Genomic DNA, 17340 nt, shown 5'->3' with positions numbered 1-17340 from the left:
AATCTCTAATCTCCAGGCCTTTGGTCTAGCCTGGTGATCCACCAGGCTTGGAATGCTCTCTCTCACTTCCATCTCTTAATTGCTTTCAAGATCCCAATTGATCCAAATTTCCCCATATTACAGTGCGTTATTATGGAAATGGCTAGTGAACTATAGTGAATTTTGACCAATAAGACTTAATGTTGTTTGGCTGAGAAGTAGCGATAGCTTTCTTGACATGGAAGACAATTATAACTATTCAGAATCATATTTAAATGGCCAAATGAAAATTCACTTGGAAAAAAAGCTATCTCAGAGGATTGACTGTCTAACCAGTTCAGATTCCAGGTATTGTGTTTACAGGTTTTATATGAAAGGCATTGTGTAGCAGAAGTGAGGCAGGCAGCACATGTCCTGGAAGAATACTGGTCTAGGAGTCAGGATATGTGACCTTTAATTATTTCCCTGCCTTTGACCTTATACCTCTTTGGATTTGTTTCTTGTTGTGGTATATGAAGGGATTAAATAGTTCTTTTCATTTAATTCCCTTTTAGTTCTAAAATTAAATAACTTTGTGAATCTGGCAGCACTAAAGTGGAGAAGTATTCTTTATAAATACTCTTCTATCTGATTTAGTAAACTTACTTGTAAGAATAAAATATCAAGCACCTAAAAAAGATAATATCTATTGATGAACTATCCAGGACTCCAGAGCCCTCTGGAAATGCTTTTGTGCTAGCTGCAACTTGTGGTCCATCAGTTAAGCCTATTTGAATGACCATCATGACCTCAGACTGGATTAGTAGTTTAAAGTGACTCAGGAATAAAGTAGAGATTATTTCTTTTATATATTCTCTTTAATGGACCCTCATGAACTTTAAAAGTCACCTTTAGAGGAAGTTCCTAGATAAGATGGTAATGCTTAATTAAAGAGCATAAAGGTTTGTCTTTTGGATCAACTGCCACATAGTGATGGGGCCTACCCTGCTTTGTGTAGTAGATATGTACCTGGATTTTTAGTAAAATGAATTTTAAAAGATCACATCATTGAAATTATATCAGAAAGGATATATCTAAAGGAAGCATTAAAACTCAAGAGAATTGTTATGTAAGTCATAGAAAAACACATATACTACTTTATCTTTTTTGGTAATTTATATTTTTTATAAATCAGGTTTTAAGGGTGTGTAACATTGAGAACCTACGTTTTCAAATGCCTGGAAACATGTAGAGAGAGATTTCTGTCTACCTGGAAATAGCAGTCGTTGCTTTAATTTATTGAAACATGCATATTTGCAAGATTACTCATTGCAGCTTATTATAGACAAGCTTATCAGTGCATGGTGAAAAGAGTCCTTGTCTCATCAAGCAAAGGCACTGTAGTTCTATTCAAATTTTAAAACTGACTAAAAGGTTTAGGTTTTCATACTACTTACTAAGCAATTGAGAATCATTTTTAGTAGAAGGTGGTTTAAAATTAAAGAATTTGTATGCCATTTCTCTTTACCATCTACTGTCATCTTGATATTTTTAGTGATATTTTAAAATGCATCCTTTTAGTTATAACAATGTCTTTTTGAAGGTCTCATTCATGCTTCTTCCCTTCACTGATATTTACCATTATTAAAGCTGTCAAAGAATTGACTTTTCTCATTTAATCATAATATATTTGGGGGTTCAGGTGAGTATCTATAGAAAAAGAAAGTCTCCTATAATAGGACATTATTTTCATACAGCAGAGAAGTTGACAAAAACCAGACAAATGTCCTTGGGTGACCTAGCTAAATTAAGCCTCCTGCCAAACTTTCCACAGACTTATTTTCCTTTTCATCTTTGTCCAGTATTTTATAAGTTACCACTTACAGTCTTACATTATCTTTCTCTATAACATTTGAAAAAGAAGTTTATTTTCTAAATATGTGCTACTATTGTCAGCCATGTATTTCTGGTTGACACATTAAACTCTTTAGTGGTTTGGGTGACTCCTGGGCTCTTGTAGCTTATATCCCCTCAGTTGTTTTACAGAGTTCTACAGGAGGCAGTAAACATTCATGCCAATATCTTTTCCGTTATCCATTTCTAATTTTTCACTGTTAATAGTTTGTTTAAACATTCAAAGTTTGAATTCCATCAAGTCTTGTTTTCTCTTCTTTTGACTCTTTACATTTTTACCTTTGACCTTAAGTGTGTGGTCTAACCACTTCTAATTATGAAATGACTCTATTAAGATTTAGTCATATTTTGTATTTGGGTTATTGGAAGTTGTACCTATAGTAAACAAGTTCTGAGCTTTGAGTAAGGCCCCAGTGAACACCTGAAAGCTAGTTAGAGTGGCCACTGAATGACAGATTTCTTTTAATTTTGCCAAAAATGTGGCTGCCACTAGTAACATATATTTAGAATATAAAGATGGAAGGGAAGATAAGTCTACAGAAAGCTTGGATGAGGTCCAATTTAGCCAGGCCTCCCCAAGGACATTTATTTTATTGTGCTATTTACTCCTCTGCTCCAAAATTTTCAGCATCATTGGGAATAAATGTAAATTCCTTAGCCTAGCAACTAAAATTCTTCTCAGTCTATTTCTGGTCTACTTTTCTAAGCTTATAGCTTTAAAAACACCATGTTCCATCTAACTTTGCCTGATAGCTATTCCTGAAAGTTCATCTTCATATCTTAGTGCAGTCTCTTTACTGAAATCTACTGTCTGTGAGCTTTTTTCAGTGCCTAGATAAAATGCAATCTCTCATACAAAGCCTTTCTTGATTTGCTGTTTTATTTAAGTTAGCTTTCTCAACTTTCTTTCCTTCCAGAAAATGTTTTGTATTTACTGAATATATTGTATTGTACCCCCTGTCCCCAGTGTTTACATCCCCCTCCCAGCACCCAGTTCAGTGCTTTGTACGTAGTAGGTGCTTAATAAATCTTTGTTGAGTTGTTGAACCAGGATTTCTGGTCTCTTGGCCCCCAGTGTGCTTTTTAAAGGTGTTTGGATGTCACTTAAGATAAAAATAGGAAGAACAGTTAGACCTGATCAATGAAATAGAAAAAAATTGGTGCTAGACATAATCCAGTTTTGAAGGCATTGTAGGGGTCAGTTTTCAAGATATTTGAAAGCAGGGAGGATGCCAGATAATTGGAAAGATTTTGGACAGTATTACCAAAAGGAAGTAGTAGAGAAGACATCATGTTTTCAGTGCTGTTATCAGATGACTTTGATGAGAAGGAAAATGGCATCACTGTCAGCTACTGCATTGATAGTAAATTATTTAACTTGAAAAGGCTACAAGCCAAGACTAAAGTGGAAGTAGCGTAGCTAGATGACTTTTTGTTCTCAGATGATTATGCACTCAATGCAGCCCCTGAGGCTAAGATGCAACAAAGTATGGATCAATTCTCTACCCCCAACACCTTATCACCTTCCACATATGGGACCATCGTTTACAGCAAATGGAGCAATTTTGAATACTGTGGCCCACTTACCTTGGCAGTATACTTTCCAGAGACGTACATACAGATGATGAGGTTGACATACACATTGTCAGAGCTAACTCAGTGTTTGGGAGGTTCCAGAGTTAAGTGTGGGAGAGAAGAGGAAGAAGATGACCTACCAAATTGAAGGTCTATAGAGCTATTGTGCTAACCTCATTGTTTGTTTGCTTGTGAAACCTGGACAGTATACCAACACCATGCCATGAAATTGAATTGCTTCTATTGAATTATCTTAGAAATATTCTGAAGATCACCTTGCAAGATAGGGTACTGGACACTGAAGTCCTTTCTCAAGCTTAACTGCCAAGCATTCAAACTCTGTTGCAGGGACTGCAACTCTTGGCCACACCATTTGAGTGCCAAACATACTTTTCTTAAAAGACTATTTTATGGAGAACTCACCTGAGGCAAGTACTCTGACACAGAGGTCAAAAGAAGCAGTACAAGGACACTCTCAAGGTCTCTCTGAAGAATTTTGGTATCAGTTGTGAGACATGGGAGACACTGACACAGGACCATCCAGCATGACCTGTCTGCATCAGAGAAGGCACTCTTCTCTATGAGAAAACAGAAATGCAGTCACTCCAAAGAAAAATGAGATGGGCAAATTTAGAGACATCTCCATGCCAAATGTTTATGTGGATGATTTGTGCCCACTCTGTGGTTAAGCTTATATTAGTCTGATCAATCACGGTCGGACACATTGTACCTTGACCTCAATACAGTGATGTAATTTTCATTCTCTTTGAATACAAAAGGCAACAACATACAAAGCGTCTTACTGGAGACTGCGAGCAGTCACCAAATAAAGCAAAGCGGGGAAAAGAGGAGACTTCTGATTACTTTAAAGAAGCTGGGCTAAGAATACATCTTGGAAAAAACGTTTGTGAAGAATGAGTAGTTGTTCAAATTAGGACATATAATTAAATAGTCTAGTCATTCACTTCAGCATACAAACTGAGTAGTTATTGCAGGTGGACAGTGAACTGGGTCTAGAATTGTTTTATGCCTTTTTCCTAGGGAAAAAAATGGAATTCCTCCTTTTTTTTTTTTTTTTTTTGCAAGAGAGTAATAAACACAAATAAGAACCAAGATTTAAAAGAAATATAAACCCTTAGGCACAATGCACTCCTTTTTTCTAATCTTAACTCCTGTTACTCATAACTTCAATCTAAGCCTGGTATCTAAACAATCTAATTAGAGCTCATTCTGAGTCTTCTTTTAACATCAAAAGACTGATTGTGAGTGATCTAAAGAGACATATAGTGGACATAGTAGGTTGCAACTACCAGAAATTCCATAGAAGTCATCGTTATGGAAATGTAAAAGGTAGACAACTAGAGTATTACACTATTAATGGGATTAGAGGAATATTATTCCATCAAGTTCCATTTTTTTAGGTTGGCCTCTCCATGCCTGTAGGTCTACTGAGCTGGTCTCTTCCTGCTCACAGGGAATCAGAGAGACCCCATTGCATCATGTGCTGGTCTCGTAAGCTGACTTCTTCCTGCTTGTAAGGGATCAGAGAGATACCATTCCATCCTGCTCCCTCTGCCTATGTCCTGGCCTAGCCAGATTGCAGGGAGAGGAGAGAAATGTCAGTGTCCCACTCTAAAGCTTTTCATTCCTGCCACTGTACTCTCTGGAATATTTGCTCCAGAGAAAATACATTTATCCTTTTTGCATCACAGGGGTTAGGGGTACAGTGTCCATGCAATATGGAAAATCCACATGAAGTTTTTTGAACCTCTCCCTTCTTCCCAGAGAAGAAGTCTGATTTTATTCTTTTCTTTTATGTAATGTTTATAGTACCTTACATAGTACCTTATTATAAAATTTGGGTTGATATTATATAGTACTATTCATGTATTTTATGTGTTTCTGAGTTTCTAAACTTTTTCCGTTTCATCTGCTGGCCTTTGTGTGGCCTCTGCAAAACTCCCCCAAAATTCCCATTTCATTTCTCATGCCAACCCACAGTATATCAAAACCATGATGGGGAAAGTCGCAATGGGGAAGGGAGAACTATATACTTCGTTTCATCATTGAACTTTTCCTTTCCCACTCCTTCCATCTTTTCACTCTCCCTGAGACCTTCTCTCTGATAATCTAGCTTCCCTGGCCACGTTTTTTTTATTTTTTTCAAATCTTATTTTACTTATTCCAATTACATGTAAAGACAATTTTTACTATTTATTTTTAGACAATTTTGAGTCCCAAGTTTTTATTCCTGCTTCCTTTCCCTCCTCACTTCCTAAAACAATTTGATATAAGTTATATATGTGCAACCATGTAAAACATATTTCCATATTAGTCATGTTGTGAAAGAAGAAATAGCCTGAAAAGGGGAAAAAACTTCAAAAAAAAGAGAAAGTGAAAATGGTATGCTTCAATCTGCTCTACCAGTTCTTTCTCTGGATGTGGATCACATTTCACATCAGGAGTCCTTTGGAATTGCCTTGGCCCATTGTATTGCTAAGAAGAGCTAAGTCATTCATAATTCATCTTCATACCATGTTGCTGTTACTGTGTATAATGGTCTTCTGGTTCTATTCATTTCACTTTGAATCAGTTTATGTGAATCTTTCCAAGTTTTTCTGAAATCTGCCTGCTCATCATTTCTTATAGCACTATATAAAGTATTCCATTACATTCGTATATCACAACTTGTTTAGACATTCCCTAGTTGATGGATATCTCTCCAATTTCTAATTTTTTGCCACCACAAACAGTGCTTCTACAAATATTTTTGTACACGTAGGTCCTTTCTCCTTTTTCATGTTCTCTTTGGTATACAGACCTAGTAGTGGTATTGATGGATCAAAGGGTCTGCACAGTTTTATTGCCCTTTGGGCATAGTTCCAAATTGCTCTCCAGAATGGTTGGATTAGTTCACAATTCCACCAAGACTGCATTACTATCCCCATTTTCCCACATCTTCTCCAACATTTATCATTTTCCTTTTCTGTCATTAGCTAATCTGATAGGAGTGAAATGGTACTAGAGCATTTTTTCATATGACTATAGATAGTTATGATTTCATCTGAAAACTGCTTGTTCATATCCTTTGACCATTTGTCAATTGGGAAATGACTTGTATTCTTATAAACTTCACTCAGTTCTCTATATATTTGAGAAATGAGATCCTTGCTGTAAAAATTGTTTCCCAGCTTTTTGCTTTCCTTCTAAGCTTGGTTTTGTTTATGTAAAAATTTTATAATTTAATGTAATGAAAATTCTGTTTTGCATTTCATAATGTTCTCTCTTATGTGTTCAAAAATTCTTCCCTTCTCCATAGATCTAACAGTTAAACTGTTATTTGCTTTCTTAATTTGCTTATTATATTACCCTTTATGTCTAAATCATGTACCCATTTTGATTTTATCTTGTTACACAGTGTAAAATGTTGGTCTATACCTATTTTCTGCCTCACTGTTTTCCAGTTTTTCCAACAATTTTTGTGAAATAGAGAGTTCTTATCTCACAAGATTGAGCCTTTAGGTTTATCAAAAACTAGATTATTGTGGTCATTTGCTATTATGTTTTGTGGACCTAGTCTATGCCACTGATCTACTACTCTGTTAGCTAGCACCAGATAGTTTTGATGATTGCTGCTTTATAACATAGTTTCAGATCTTTGCATTTTTTATTCATTTCCTTGATATTCTTGACCCTTTGTCCTTCCAGATGAATTTTGTAACTATTTTTCCTAGCTCTATAAAATAATTTTTGGCAGTTTGGTTGATATGTCACTGATTAGTAAATTAATTTAAGTATTATCATTTTTATTATATTAGCTTAGCCTACCCATGAGTAATTGATATTTTTCAAATTGTTTAGATCTGGCTTTATTTGTGTGAAAAGTGTTTTGTAATTGTGTTGACAAAGTTCCCAAATTTCTCTTGGCAGGTAAACTCCCAACTATTTTATATTGTCTACTGTTATTTTAAATGGAATTTCTCTATATCTCTTCATGATGGAATTTGTTGATATATAGAAACAATGATGATTTGTGTAGGTTTATTTTATGTCTTGCCACTTTGCTAAAATTGTTAATTATTTCAAGTAGTTTTTTAGTTGATGCTCCAGAATTCTCTTAAGCATACCATCATACCTTCTGCTAAGAGTGATAGTTTTATTTCCTAATTGCCTATTCTAATTCCTTCAGTTTCTTTGTTTTATTGGTATAGCTAGCATTTCTAGTACAACAGTCCTTTTTTAAATAGGAGTGAGTACTGTATTTTTTCAAAAGCTTTATCTGTATCTGTGGAGATAATCATATGATCTCTTTCGGTTTTGTCATTGATGTGGTCAGTTATACTGATAGTTTTCTTAATATTGAACCAATTTCCTGGTATAAATCCCACCTGGTCATAGTGTATGAACCTTGTGATATATTGTTGTAATCTTCCTGCTAGTATTTTATTTAAAATTTTTATATCAATATTCATTAGGGAAATTGGTCTATAGTTTTCTGAAGTTTTGACTCTTCCTGGTTTGTGTATCAGCACATATTTGTATCATAAAAGAAATTTGGTAGGACTCCTTTGTCTAATTTCCCAAATAATTTACATATTATTAATTGTTCTCTAAATGTTTGGTAGAATTCCTTGTGAATCCATATGCTGGCCACCCCTTTCAGCACTGGTTGCACTTTAATTCATTTCCCAATATTCACTAGAGTTGAACATTGGAATCGAATGCTCCCTATTGCCACTTCCAAGCTGACACTATACCACCGTCACTAATAAAGTAATATAATACAGCAGTGACGTAGAAGTGACTAATTGCAAGGCTGAAAAAAAAAGAAAGGTGGAAACACCAGTATGATGTGAGGTTGAGTGAGGACAGCAGAATTACAGAACATACATACTGCCTACAGCTAGTAATGATGAAGAGAATTAACAGCTTGGTAAAGGAGGCACAAAAAAATGCTGAAGAAAATAACACCTTAGAAAGCAGAGTTGGCCAAATGGAAGAGAAGGTGCAAAAATTCACTGAATCCTACCAGTTTTTTGCTAGCTCTATGATCTTATGTAAGTAACATCTCTGGACCTCCGATCCTTGTCTGTAAAATTAAATAGTTGGCTATCAGATTAGCAAAGCTGACCAAAAAAAGGAAATTAGGCGCATTAATGTACTTTTGGTGGTGTGAATTAGTTATAGTCATTCAGGAAAGCAATTTGAATCTGTGACAAAACCAGTAAAACCAAGCAGAAAGAGATAAAAAAGAGAAATTCCATATGAATTTCTTAGAAGGGACAAAGGGAGATAGGACTTCTAAGACTTCAGAGTATTTTAAAAAGCAATAGTCATCAAAACCATCTGGAACTATTTAAAAGTGGAGAGAGGTAGATCCGTGGAACAGATTAGACAAGGGAGAATCAGAAACAGTTGAACTCATTAACCTAGTGTTTGATGTACAAAACATAAATTAAAAGAACTCCCTATTTGATTAGAAAAAAACTTCTGGGAAAACTGGAAAGCATTCTGGCAGAAATTAGGCCCACTCTAATACTGTACACTGTATTCTACTATACATTTTAAATAGACATATGACTTTAATATTAAAGATTATAGTATAAAAAAATGAGAAGAAAAGCAGATTATATACCTCTCAGAGCTATGGGTAGGAGATGTATTGTTATCCAAAGAATAGAGGCAGTGACAAAAGATAAGAGAGAACTTTGACTGCATAAAACTGAAAAGCTTCTGCGCAAAATTAATACACCTAAGCTAGGAAGGAATCAAATAGGAAAAAAAGTCTTTGTATTAAGTTTCTCTGATAAAAGTTTGGTATTCAGGATATAAAAACACAAAAGTAAAACAAACTCACCAAGAGGGTACAGGGTAAAAAAAAGGAAGGAAAAAGTATAGGTGAATGGGATAACCTTGCCCATAAAACAGAAGAGGTTAGCAGAATGGATTAGAAACCAGAATCCAGCAGTATGTTGTTTTACAAGAAACATATTTGAAGCAGAAAGACACGTAAAGTTAAAATAAAAAGCTGGAGCAGACTCTGGTATATTTGAGCTGAAATAAAAAAGGGAGGAGTAGCATTCTGGATCTCAAAGAAAGCAAAAATAGATCTAATTAAAAATGATAATACAGGAAATTAAAGGTACTATAGATAATTAATATCAGTAATGAAAACATATATCAAACAACATAGTATCTAAGTTCTTAAAGAAAATATTAAATGAGTTACAGGAGGAAAAAGTAAAACTATAGGAAATAGTAAAACTATAATAGTGGGGGGACTCAATTTATTCCTCTCAAACCTATATAAATAAATCTAACCGTAAAATAAGGAAGAAAGAAGTTAAATAGATAAATAGAATTTTAGAAGAGTTGGATATGATAGACAATTTAAGGTTTCTGATTTTCTGCTGTTGCTTGTAAGGCTTTTGTGCCCTAATATATGATCCATTTTTGTGAAAATGCCATAAACAGCTGAGAAATAGGTATATATGCCAGAAGTCTATCATATTCAACTTTTCTAAACTTGGGACAGGCAGACTAACCAGAGGACTATTGCAACAGTCTTACTAAAAGATGACAAGAGCCTGGATCAGGGTGATGGCAATGTCAGAAGAGAGGAGGGGGCCTATTAAGAGATGTTGCAGAGCTGAAATCGACAGACCTTGACAGCAGATTGGATATGGAGGTTGAGATAGTGTCAGATTGGGGATGACATCTTAGGTTGCTAGCATGAAGGCCTTGGGAAGGTGGTGTTGCTCTTGACGGGAAATAGAGATGTTAGAAAAGGGGAAGGGTTTGAAGGAAAGATATGGAGTAATTAAAATGTTCATATCCTTTGACCCAGAGATCCCATTACTGAGTTTATATACCCCAAGGAGGCCGTTTATAGCTTTCCTAGTAGTGGTTTGGAGAATTCTTTTATGTAGTCATTAACATATTATAATTATTTTGAGGTTTTTTTTGTTTCACATCCTTTTACCAATTATCAGGGAATGTCTGTTGGCTATGTACACTTCTATATGTATATATGCACGTATACATATGTAAGTGTGTATATATGTTTACGTATTTTTATTAATTCAAATTAGTTAGTGCTTTATCTACTTTATTCTCCACCCCCCCACCCCCAAAAAGCTCCTGGTGTTATTTATTAGTACAGTGGTGTTTTTTACCTTGCGTTTTAGTAATCTCTCCTTTTATTTTCAGTTACTATTTTGATATCTATTAAGGAGCTTTTAATTTGCTGATTTTTTTTAAGTTATATGCCAAATCATTGATCTGCTCTTTCTTTCTTTAAATGATTAAACATTTAAAGATATAAAATTTCTCCTAAGTATTGCTTTGGCTGTATTGATAAAAGAAAGTTCCCACGTACACAAAATTATTTATAGCAATGCTTTTTATAATAGCCAAGAACTGCAAACAAAGTAGATGGTCATTGATTGGGGAAGGGCTAAACAAATTGTAGTACATGAATGTAATTGTAAGAAATGATGAATGTGATGAAATACATAGAAACATGGAAAGAGCTACATGATCTGATGCAAAATAAAATAAGCAGAGCCAAGAAAAATTTACACAATGGCTTCAAGAATATAAATAGACCAATGAGCCATAAATAACATCAAAAATGAATGTTTTGAAAATATAAAGAATAATCATGGCTCAAAATAAGAGATATGAAAAGACACTCACATCCCATTGAATACCAGGCTGTCATTATTCAGATCCCCTTCTTGGTCCCACCCTGTTCACTCCCTTATTCCCATTTCTCTCAGCCAAGCTCCACAGTGTTTCACCTAAAACTACCCACTCTTTCCACTGTACCCTCTGGAATATTTGCTTCAGAAATAGTAAATCTGCTTTCTAATATTTTCATTTCCCACTCCTTCTGTCTTCTGCTTCTCCCTGAGACCTGGATCCCTCCTGATCACACAGCTTCTCTGGCTACCCTTTCCAGCCCTGGTTGTGCTGTTGATCACTACATTGATCACTACTTACTGGTCAGAGCACAGGAGAAGTGTAGGACTCTTTGCTCCCCATTGCTGTTTCCAGGCTTATCTTCTACCACCATTATTCAGTAACGTTTTTACCTTTGAAGTTCACACAACTATATATACCACCCAATCAAAATTCTAGTAGCCCTTATCTATCAGCTTTCTACATATTCGCCTTCTTTCCTCGGTGAGTACAGTGCTTGGCTCAATCTTTCCTCTCCAGTTCCTGCTTTCAGTACTCATATTCGGGAGCTTCAGCTAGGGATACTCCCCCCAAATACCCTTACCTCCCAGACCTTCATTTGTTGTTTTCCCATGAGCCATGCTTCCATTGTACCAGAACCAGACCAGAGGTCATTATACCCTTGGTTTTGCCATCACCCACAAGTGTACTGCTTCCATGATTATGAACTCAGAAATTCCCTTGCCTGATTATAACCTGTTTCATTTCAGTTCTCTTAAAGCTCAGGCTCTGTCTCTCTCCTCCCCCTCCCCCTCCCCCTTCCCCTCCCTCTCTCTTTCTCCCTCTCCTGTTCCCCCTCCCTCTCTCTCTCCCTCTCCTGCTCCCCCTCCCTCTCTCTCTCCTTCTCCCTCTCCCCCTCCACCTTCCCTGCCAGCCATTTTCTCTGGGATCTAGTGACACCAATCTTCTGGCCGTTCCTTGCACAAGACACTCCATCTCCTGACTCGAGGTATTTTGACTACTTCTCACCCACGCTTGGAGGACTCTACCTCATCATTTCTGCCTCATGGGTCCCTTCATCTTCTACAAGAAATCTTTCCTGAGCTCCCTTAATGCTAGTGCCTTCACTCTGTTGCTGCTCTCCAGTTTATCCTGTATATGTCTTGTTTGCTTGTTGTCTCTCCCATTAGACAGTGAGTTTTTGAGTGTAGGAACTATTTGCCTTTCTTTGTATCTTCAGTGTTTAACAGTATCTGGCACATAGATAAGTGTTTAATAAGTGTTTATTAACGCCTGACTCATCAATGAGACAATTGTAAGTATCTTAACACAGTGCCTGGCACATATTAGACAAATAGTAGAGTTCAGTAAATGCTTCTTCCCTTTCCTCACCTCATCCACCATTGGTGCCTAAGCAGTGTTAAGACCTAGAGCCTATCTTTGAGTGCATTAGGTAGATCTTCCTTAATTTTTTGTTCAAGGACATGGACAAGAATCTTAGAGAATGAAATGTTGATTTGCCTACATAACTGGAGAGACTATCCATATTGATGAGTATAGAGTCATTAATGCAAAGATGATGTCCAGCAGAGATACATTTTATGTTAGTGTTTAAAAAAAAGTTACAATTAAGCATTCACATCTTATCCCAATGCAGCATGAAATAAATTTCATTATTGAAATGTTAAGTCTTTAATCAAGCATCCTTTTCTGTTATGACTTCGTTAATTATTTCATGATGAATTATTTTAGTTACAAGTAAGCAGTTATTTCTATACAATAATACAGTACCTTCTGAGTAATGTCTTTATATTATATTTTTGAATATATTGGCTTTTGTAGCCTTTGCATTTTAAAATACGTACCTGTTAAGGAGTTAGTCTAAAGACTTGAAATCAATTTTTAGTACTAATAACATAATTAAATAATATATGTAAGAATATATGACCAGAGATATGAAAACTTGGGAAAAAGAATGGAAAAACTCTCTTTCCCTCTCCTTCTCTCCATGTGCTTGCATGTTTTTTGGGGAGGGGGAAACAGCAGAATTTTGGAAATATGAAATTTTATTTTTGAAATTAGTGAAGTGGCCCTGATTAAAAGATTAGAAAATATACTGACCTTATTAATGATTCTTCAAAGAGATGGGTATCTCTTGATGCAGAATATTATAAATATTGTCAGACTTGGTTGGTATGTTCGTTAGCTTGCTGAACTGCTTTTTTTGTCTATTTTTTATTCTTGATTATAAGTTAAGGCTTTCTGAAATGGGAGAAGGGAGTACTATATTTAGAAAGGTAGAAAGAAAATAGTAAAAATTTAAAAAGCAAAAAGATGAATAACATCTTTAAGATAAAGTGCTCATAAATTGCTAGCAGGCCCTTAATATATTTATATATGATATTATATTCATTATAATATATGTATATAATGTATTTTTCTCAATAAAAAAATTGCCTTCTCTCCCTCCCACCATAACAATAGGAATGACAGAAAAAAAGGAAACCCTTGTTATAAACACATGTATTCAAGCAAAAACAACTTCCTGCATTGACCATGTCTCCCCCCAAAATATGTCTTATTCAGTACTTTCCACCACCTCTCTGTCATGAGATTGGTCCTTAGTTCTTAGGAATCATAGTTGCTCATTACAAGGTTATTTATTTTTAATCATGTCATTGTTTAGATTCTCTTCATTCTGTTTTTTTCACTGTCTAGCAGTATGTACAAATCTCAGATTTCTCTTGAAACTATCTCCTTCGTCATTTCTTTCAACACAGTTGTATTCCATTTCACTTATGTACCATAAGTTGGTGATCCATCCCATGATTTAGGAGTGCCCCTTCAAATTCCCATTCTTTGCCACCTACAAAGAACTGTCTGGTCATATATAAATGCTTAATAAAAAACTGGATTGATTAACTTGACTTAGGGGTGGATTTGCATAGCTTGAGATTTTCTAGGATAAAAAACCTATATATGGCTTATACAGAATTAGCTATAATCTTATATACTTCATTAATGTTCCATGATTTCAGATATTTCTAATTACACTCTTGATTTTCTGTGATACAAAAGGTAATCATATTGTTGGGGGGTTTTCATATTTTCTTGAGGTTTACCTTTACTAAAGCCCTGTTCCAGATCATTATGATATGAAGGTGACTGATGCTAGTTCTGTCATCTGAACTCAATTAACTTAGCCAGGTTCGATACTCATTCCCAGAAGCTTGTCCCTTTTTCGACTACTGCAGCTCAGAGAGTGGTTATAATATATAACTGTGAGAGGGTAGCCACACCCAGGAAGCCATAGACCTTTAAAGTTGGGAGGTAAGAAAAGAGGTTTATGTGCACACTGTCATTTATATAAACATCATTTATTGAACAGAGTTTAAAACTCCCAGTAGGATTGTTCACTACTTCAGTCATAGAAGGTGTCAGAATTGCTGTTCTCTCTAGTTTGATTCTGAAACTAATTTGGGATGTTTTCTTGCAGGCTGGAAGTCCAACATGCACATCAGCTGCCCATGGCTTCTCTCGCACATCTGTTACCCCATCTAATCAAGACATCTGCAGGTAGAGTATTGCTTGTAAACTGTCTAGGACCCACACTGAAGGACAGTTCTTTCTGAAAAATATGTCATGAAAAGCACCATTGTGCTTTTCTTCATCATTTTCTAATTTTTTGATCAGTATACATTGGATTCAAACTTTTAATGCTGATTTTGTGCACTGTTTGCTTGCCATGTTATCACACTATTCTCATTTCTTCACTTTGATATATCTGTTTTCTCTTTTTTAATTGTTTTTACTTTCTGTCCTTTTATTCCACTGTTCTGCATGCAGTTCCAGTGCAGTGTTTTCTGAATGTTGTCATCACAGTCCCGTGCAGTCAGCTGTTGTCTTGAAATCTGCTCTCTGCCCGAGTTCTCTGACACAAGGGGTCACTGTGACAGTGATCTGTAAAGACACGTTACAGGCCTCAAAGAAAAACTCCTGTGGTCCAGAATGGATCCAGACCTTTAAGCCTCCTAAGAATACCAAAGCCAGAAGAACTCTCAAGTTCTCCAAGTCCCTCAGTGATGTGGTCGAGAAGGCCCAGAATACGATGGAGAATTTTGACTGTGTAGAAAGAACTTATTCTGAAGGAAAATTAGCACCACCTCAAGACCAGTGCCTCAGGATGAATAAATTTCACCATAAGGAAAAACAGATTCTCAATCTGAAGCCACTTGGCAATTATAAACACTCTTATGTTCCATCATTTTCTGCCAGTCCTTCAAGCACCTTTGGAATAGGAGCCAGCCAAGGGGGTTTCAACATCCCATCCCTTGAAGAGAAAGCAGATAATGAGACAGCATTGAAAAGCAAACGATTACTCTGTTACCTCTTTTCCTTCTCTCACAGTTCAAGCACCAGCAGTTTGCACAAGTTCCATGAGCTGGAAAGCTGCTCTGCTGGCTTGCTGGCAGCTAAATCTTCCAGTGTGTTGGTGGGGAGCACAGGCTTCTGTTCAGATGATATGGGGGATGACGATGTCTTTGAGGACAGTGTATCCTCCAAGCTGAAAAACAAGGAGATACGGGCACCACTCTGCTCCACTGAGAAAGATAGTGACCTGGATTGCCCTTCTCCCCTCTCTGAAAAGTTTACCCCCTTGTCCCCTGTGTCAGCATCAGGAGACACATGCAGGTTGGTTTACCAAGAACCGCCTCCTTCATTGACCCTTCTAGTTAGTTCTTACTTGTTCTGCTTTCCTTGCCTCTCCAGTCTTTCTTTCTTGTTAAAGATGAAGGGCATGGCTACCAGTTCAGGGTTAAAATATAGATAGTACATTTTGTTAAGACCAGATTCCTTAATTAAAACAGCAACGACAACCACAAACCCCATGAATCTAAAGTTATCTTTATTTGTTGATGCTAAAACGAAAGGAAAAGCTACAAAAGTTAAAGCTCAAGCTGACCTTTCTGAACTGAAAGGAAATATATTTTTGCTGAAAGAAATCGGAAGAGAGGAAAATAAGTGTTGCCACTTGATTTCTCAGTTTGGTTTTTTTTTTTTTTTTACAACTTATTCATTTCTAAAGATCATTTCATTTTCAAGCAAAGGCTGCCATTTCTAACCTGATCTCTTTATTAAAGCATGTCTTTTTTTTTTTTTAAAAGCATATCCTGTTTATGGAGCAAATAACTCCCGCAATTCCTCCTTTCCTTAAGATGAAATGGATTTAGCCATTCCCAACAAAATCCTAATTCCTTTTAGTGATAGCTCTACCTTCCAACTTTCTCAAGTGCCTTTTCTAAAGTCTACTTTCCTATCCTCAAAACTCCTTTGGAATTTTCTCCTCTGTCTTTTATTATTGGCCAGACTTCTCCATACTGAAATCATCAGCCTTCCTGTTCTGGTTTCACCCCATTCACCACTCTTTCCTAGTTTCTGTTTTTTCCTGTTGATTGGATCAGCAGCCAGCATCAGAGAGAATGTGCAATATGCTGGGCCACACAGTTGGACCCCTTTCAGAAAAGGTGCCCGTCCTAGCTTATTTTTCCAACTACTAGAAAACACTTCTCTACTTCTCAAAAGTCTATTTAATGAGCCATGTTTCTTGAGGTTAGTAATCCTCTTGTGCTGCATGCTGCCTTAGAAATAAGGAATGATTTTAAGTCATAGCCACTTTTTTGTGGGAGGGTCCCAACTTATGGCTTAGAAGTTTTGGGGGAATGAGGGTAGGGGGAGGTTCATATCATATCCTGCTTTTGTTACTTCCTACTTGTATGACCTTGGGCAAGTCACTTAACTTCTCTGGACCTTGATTTTCTCAATTGTAAGATATGGGGTTTGAACTAGATGGCCTCAGATCTTTGATCCTATAAGATACTTTGCCAGTTGGTAGGAGAAGCAAACTGTTTACTGTGGCTTCTTTGTATCTAGTTAAGCTAGGGTGGGTGCCCTTTCATAGATGGAAGATAAATCATCTTTTTTAGTCAGTGTGACACTTTATTTTGGGAGTAAAGTAGAATGATGACAGATTTTATTTTTAATGTAAAAAAATCACATCTATGAATTTAAAGAATTTTGTTCCAGGAAATATTTCCTTCTGGCTTTAAATGCCTGTCTCGATACAGTACGTAAGTCTTCTAAAAACAAATAAAAGCATCATCATTCCTCAGACTATCCTTTTCTTCTCCGTTGCTGAATACCTTCCAAGCC

General features: G+C 36.1%; 1 protein-coding gene across 13 annotated transcripts in view; it reads left to right on the top strand.

The window, feature by feature from the left end:
- MARCHF8 (membrane associated ring-CH-type finger 8) overlaps window positions 1–17340 on the top strand; it is a 128508-nt gene that overhangs the window by 101879 nt on the left and 9289 nt on the right. For 8 of the 13 annotated variants that reach the window (XM_072628509.1, XM_072628510.1, XM_072628511.1 and 5 more), the window contains 2 exons: window positions 14627–14706; window positions 14977–15822. In XM_072628509.1, coding sequence (XP_072484610.1) covers window positions 14627–14706; window positions 14977–15822 — 926 coding nt within the window. The remainder of the gene's footprint in view (window positions 1–14626; window positions 14707–14976; window positions 15823–17340) is intronic. The other 5 variants (XM_072628517.1, XM_072628519.1, XM_072628520.1 and 2 more) reach the window with 1 other exon arrangement.

The sequence above is a fragment of the Notamacropus eugenii genome, chromosome 1, assembly GCF_028372415.1.
Source record: "Notamacropus eugenii isolate mMacEug1 chromosome 1, mMacEug1.pri_v2, whole genome shotgun sequence".
In the NCBI taxonomy this organism is placed as follows: Eukaryota; Metazoa; Chordata; class Mammalia; order Diprotodontia; family Macropodidae; genus Notamacropus; species Notamacropus eugenii.
This window is presented reverse-complemented; position numbering and strand designations above follow the sequence as displayed.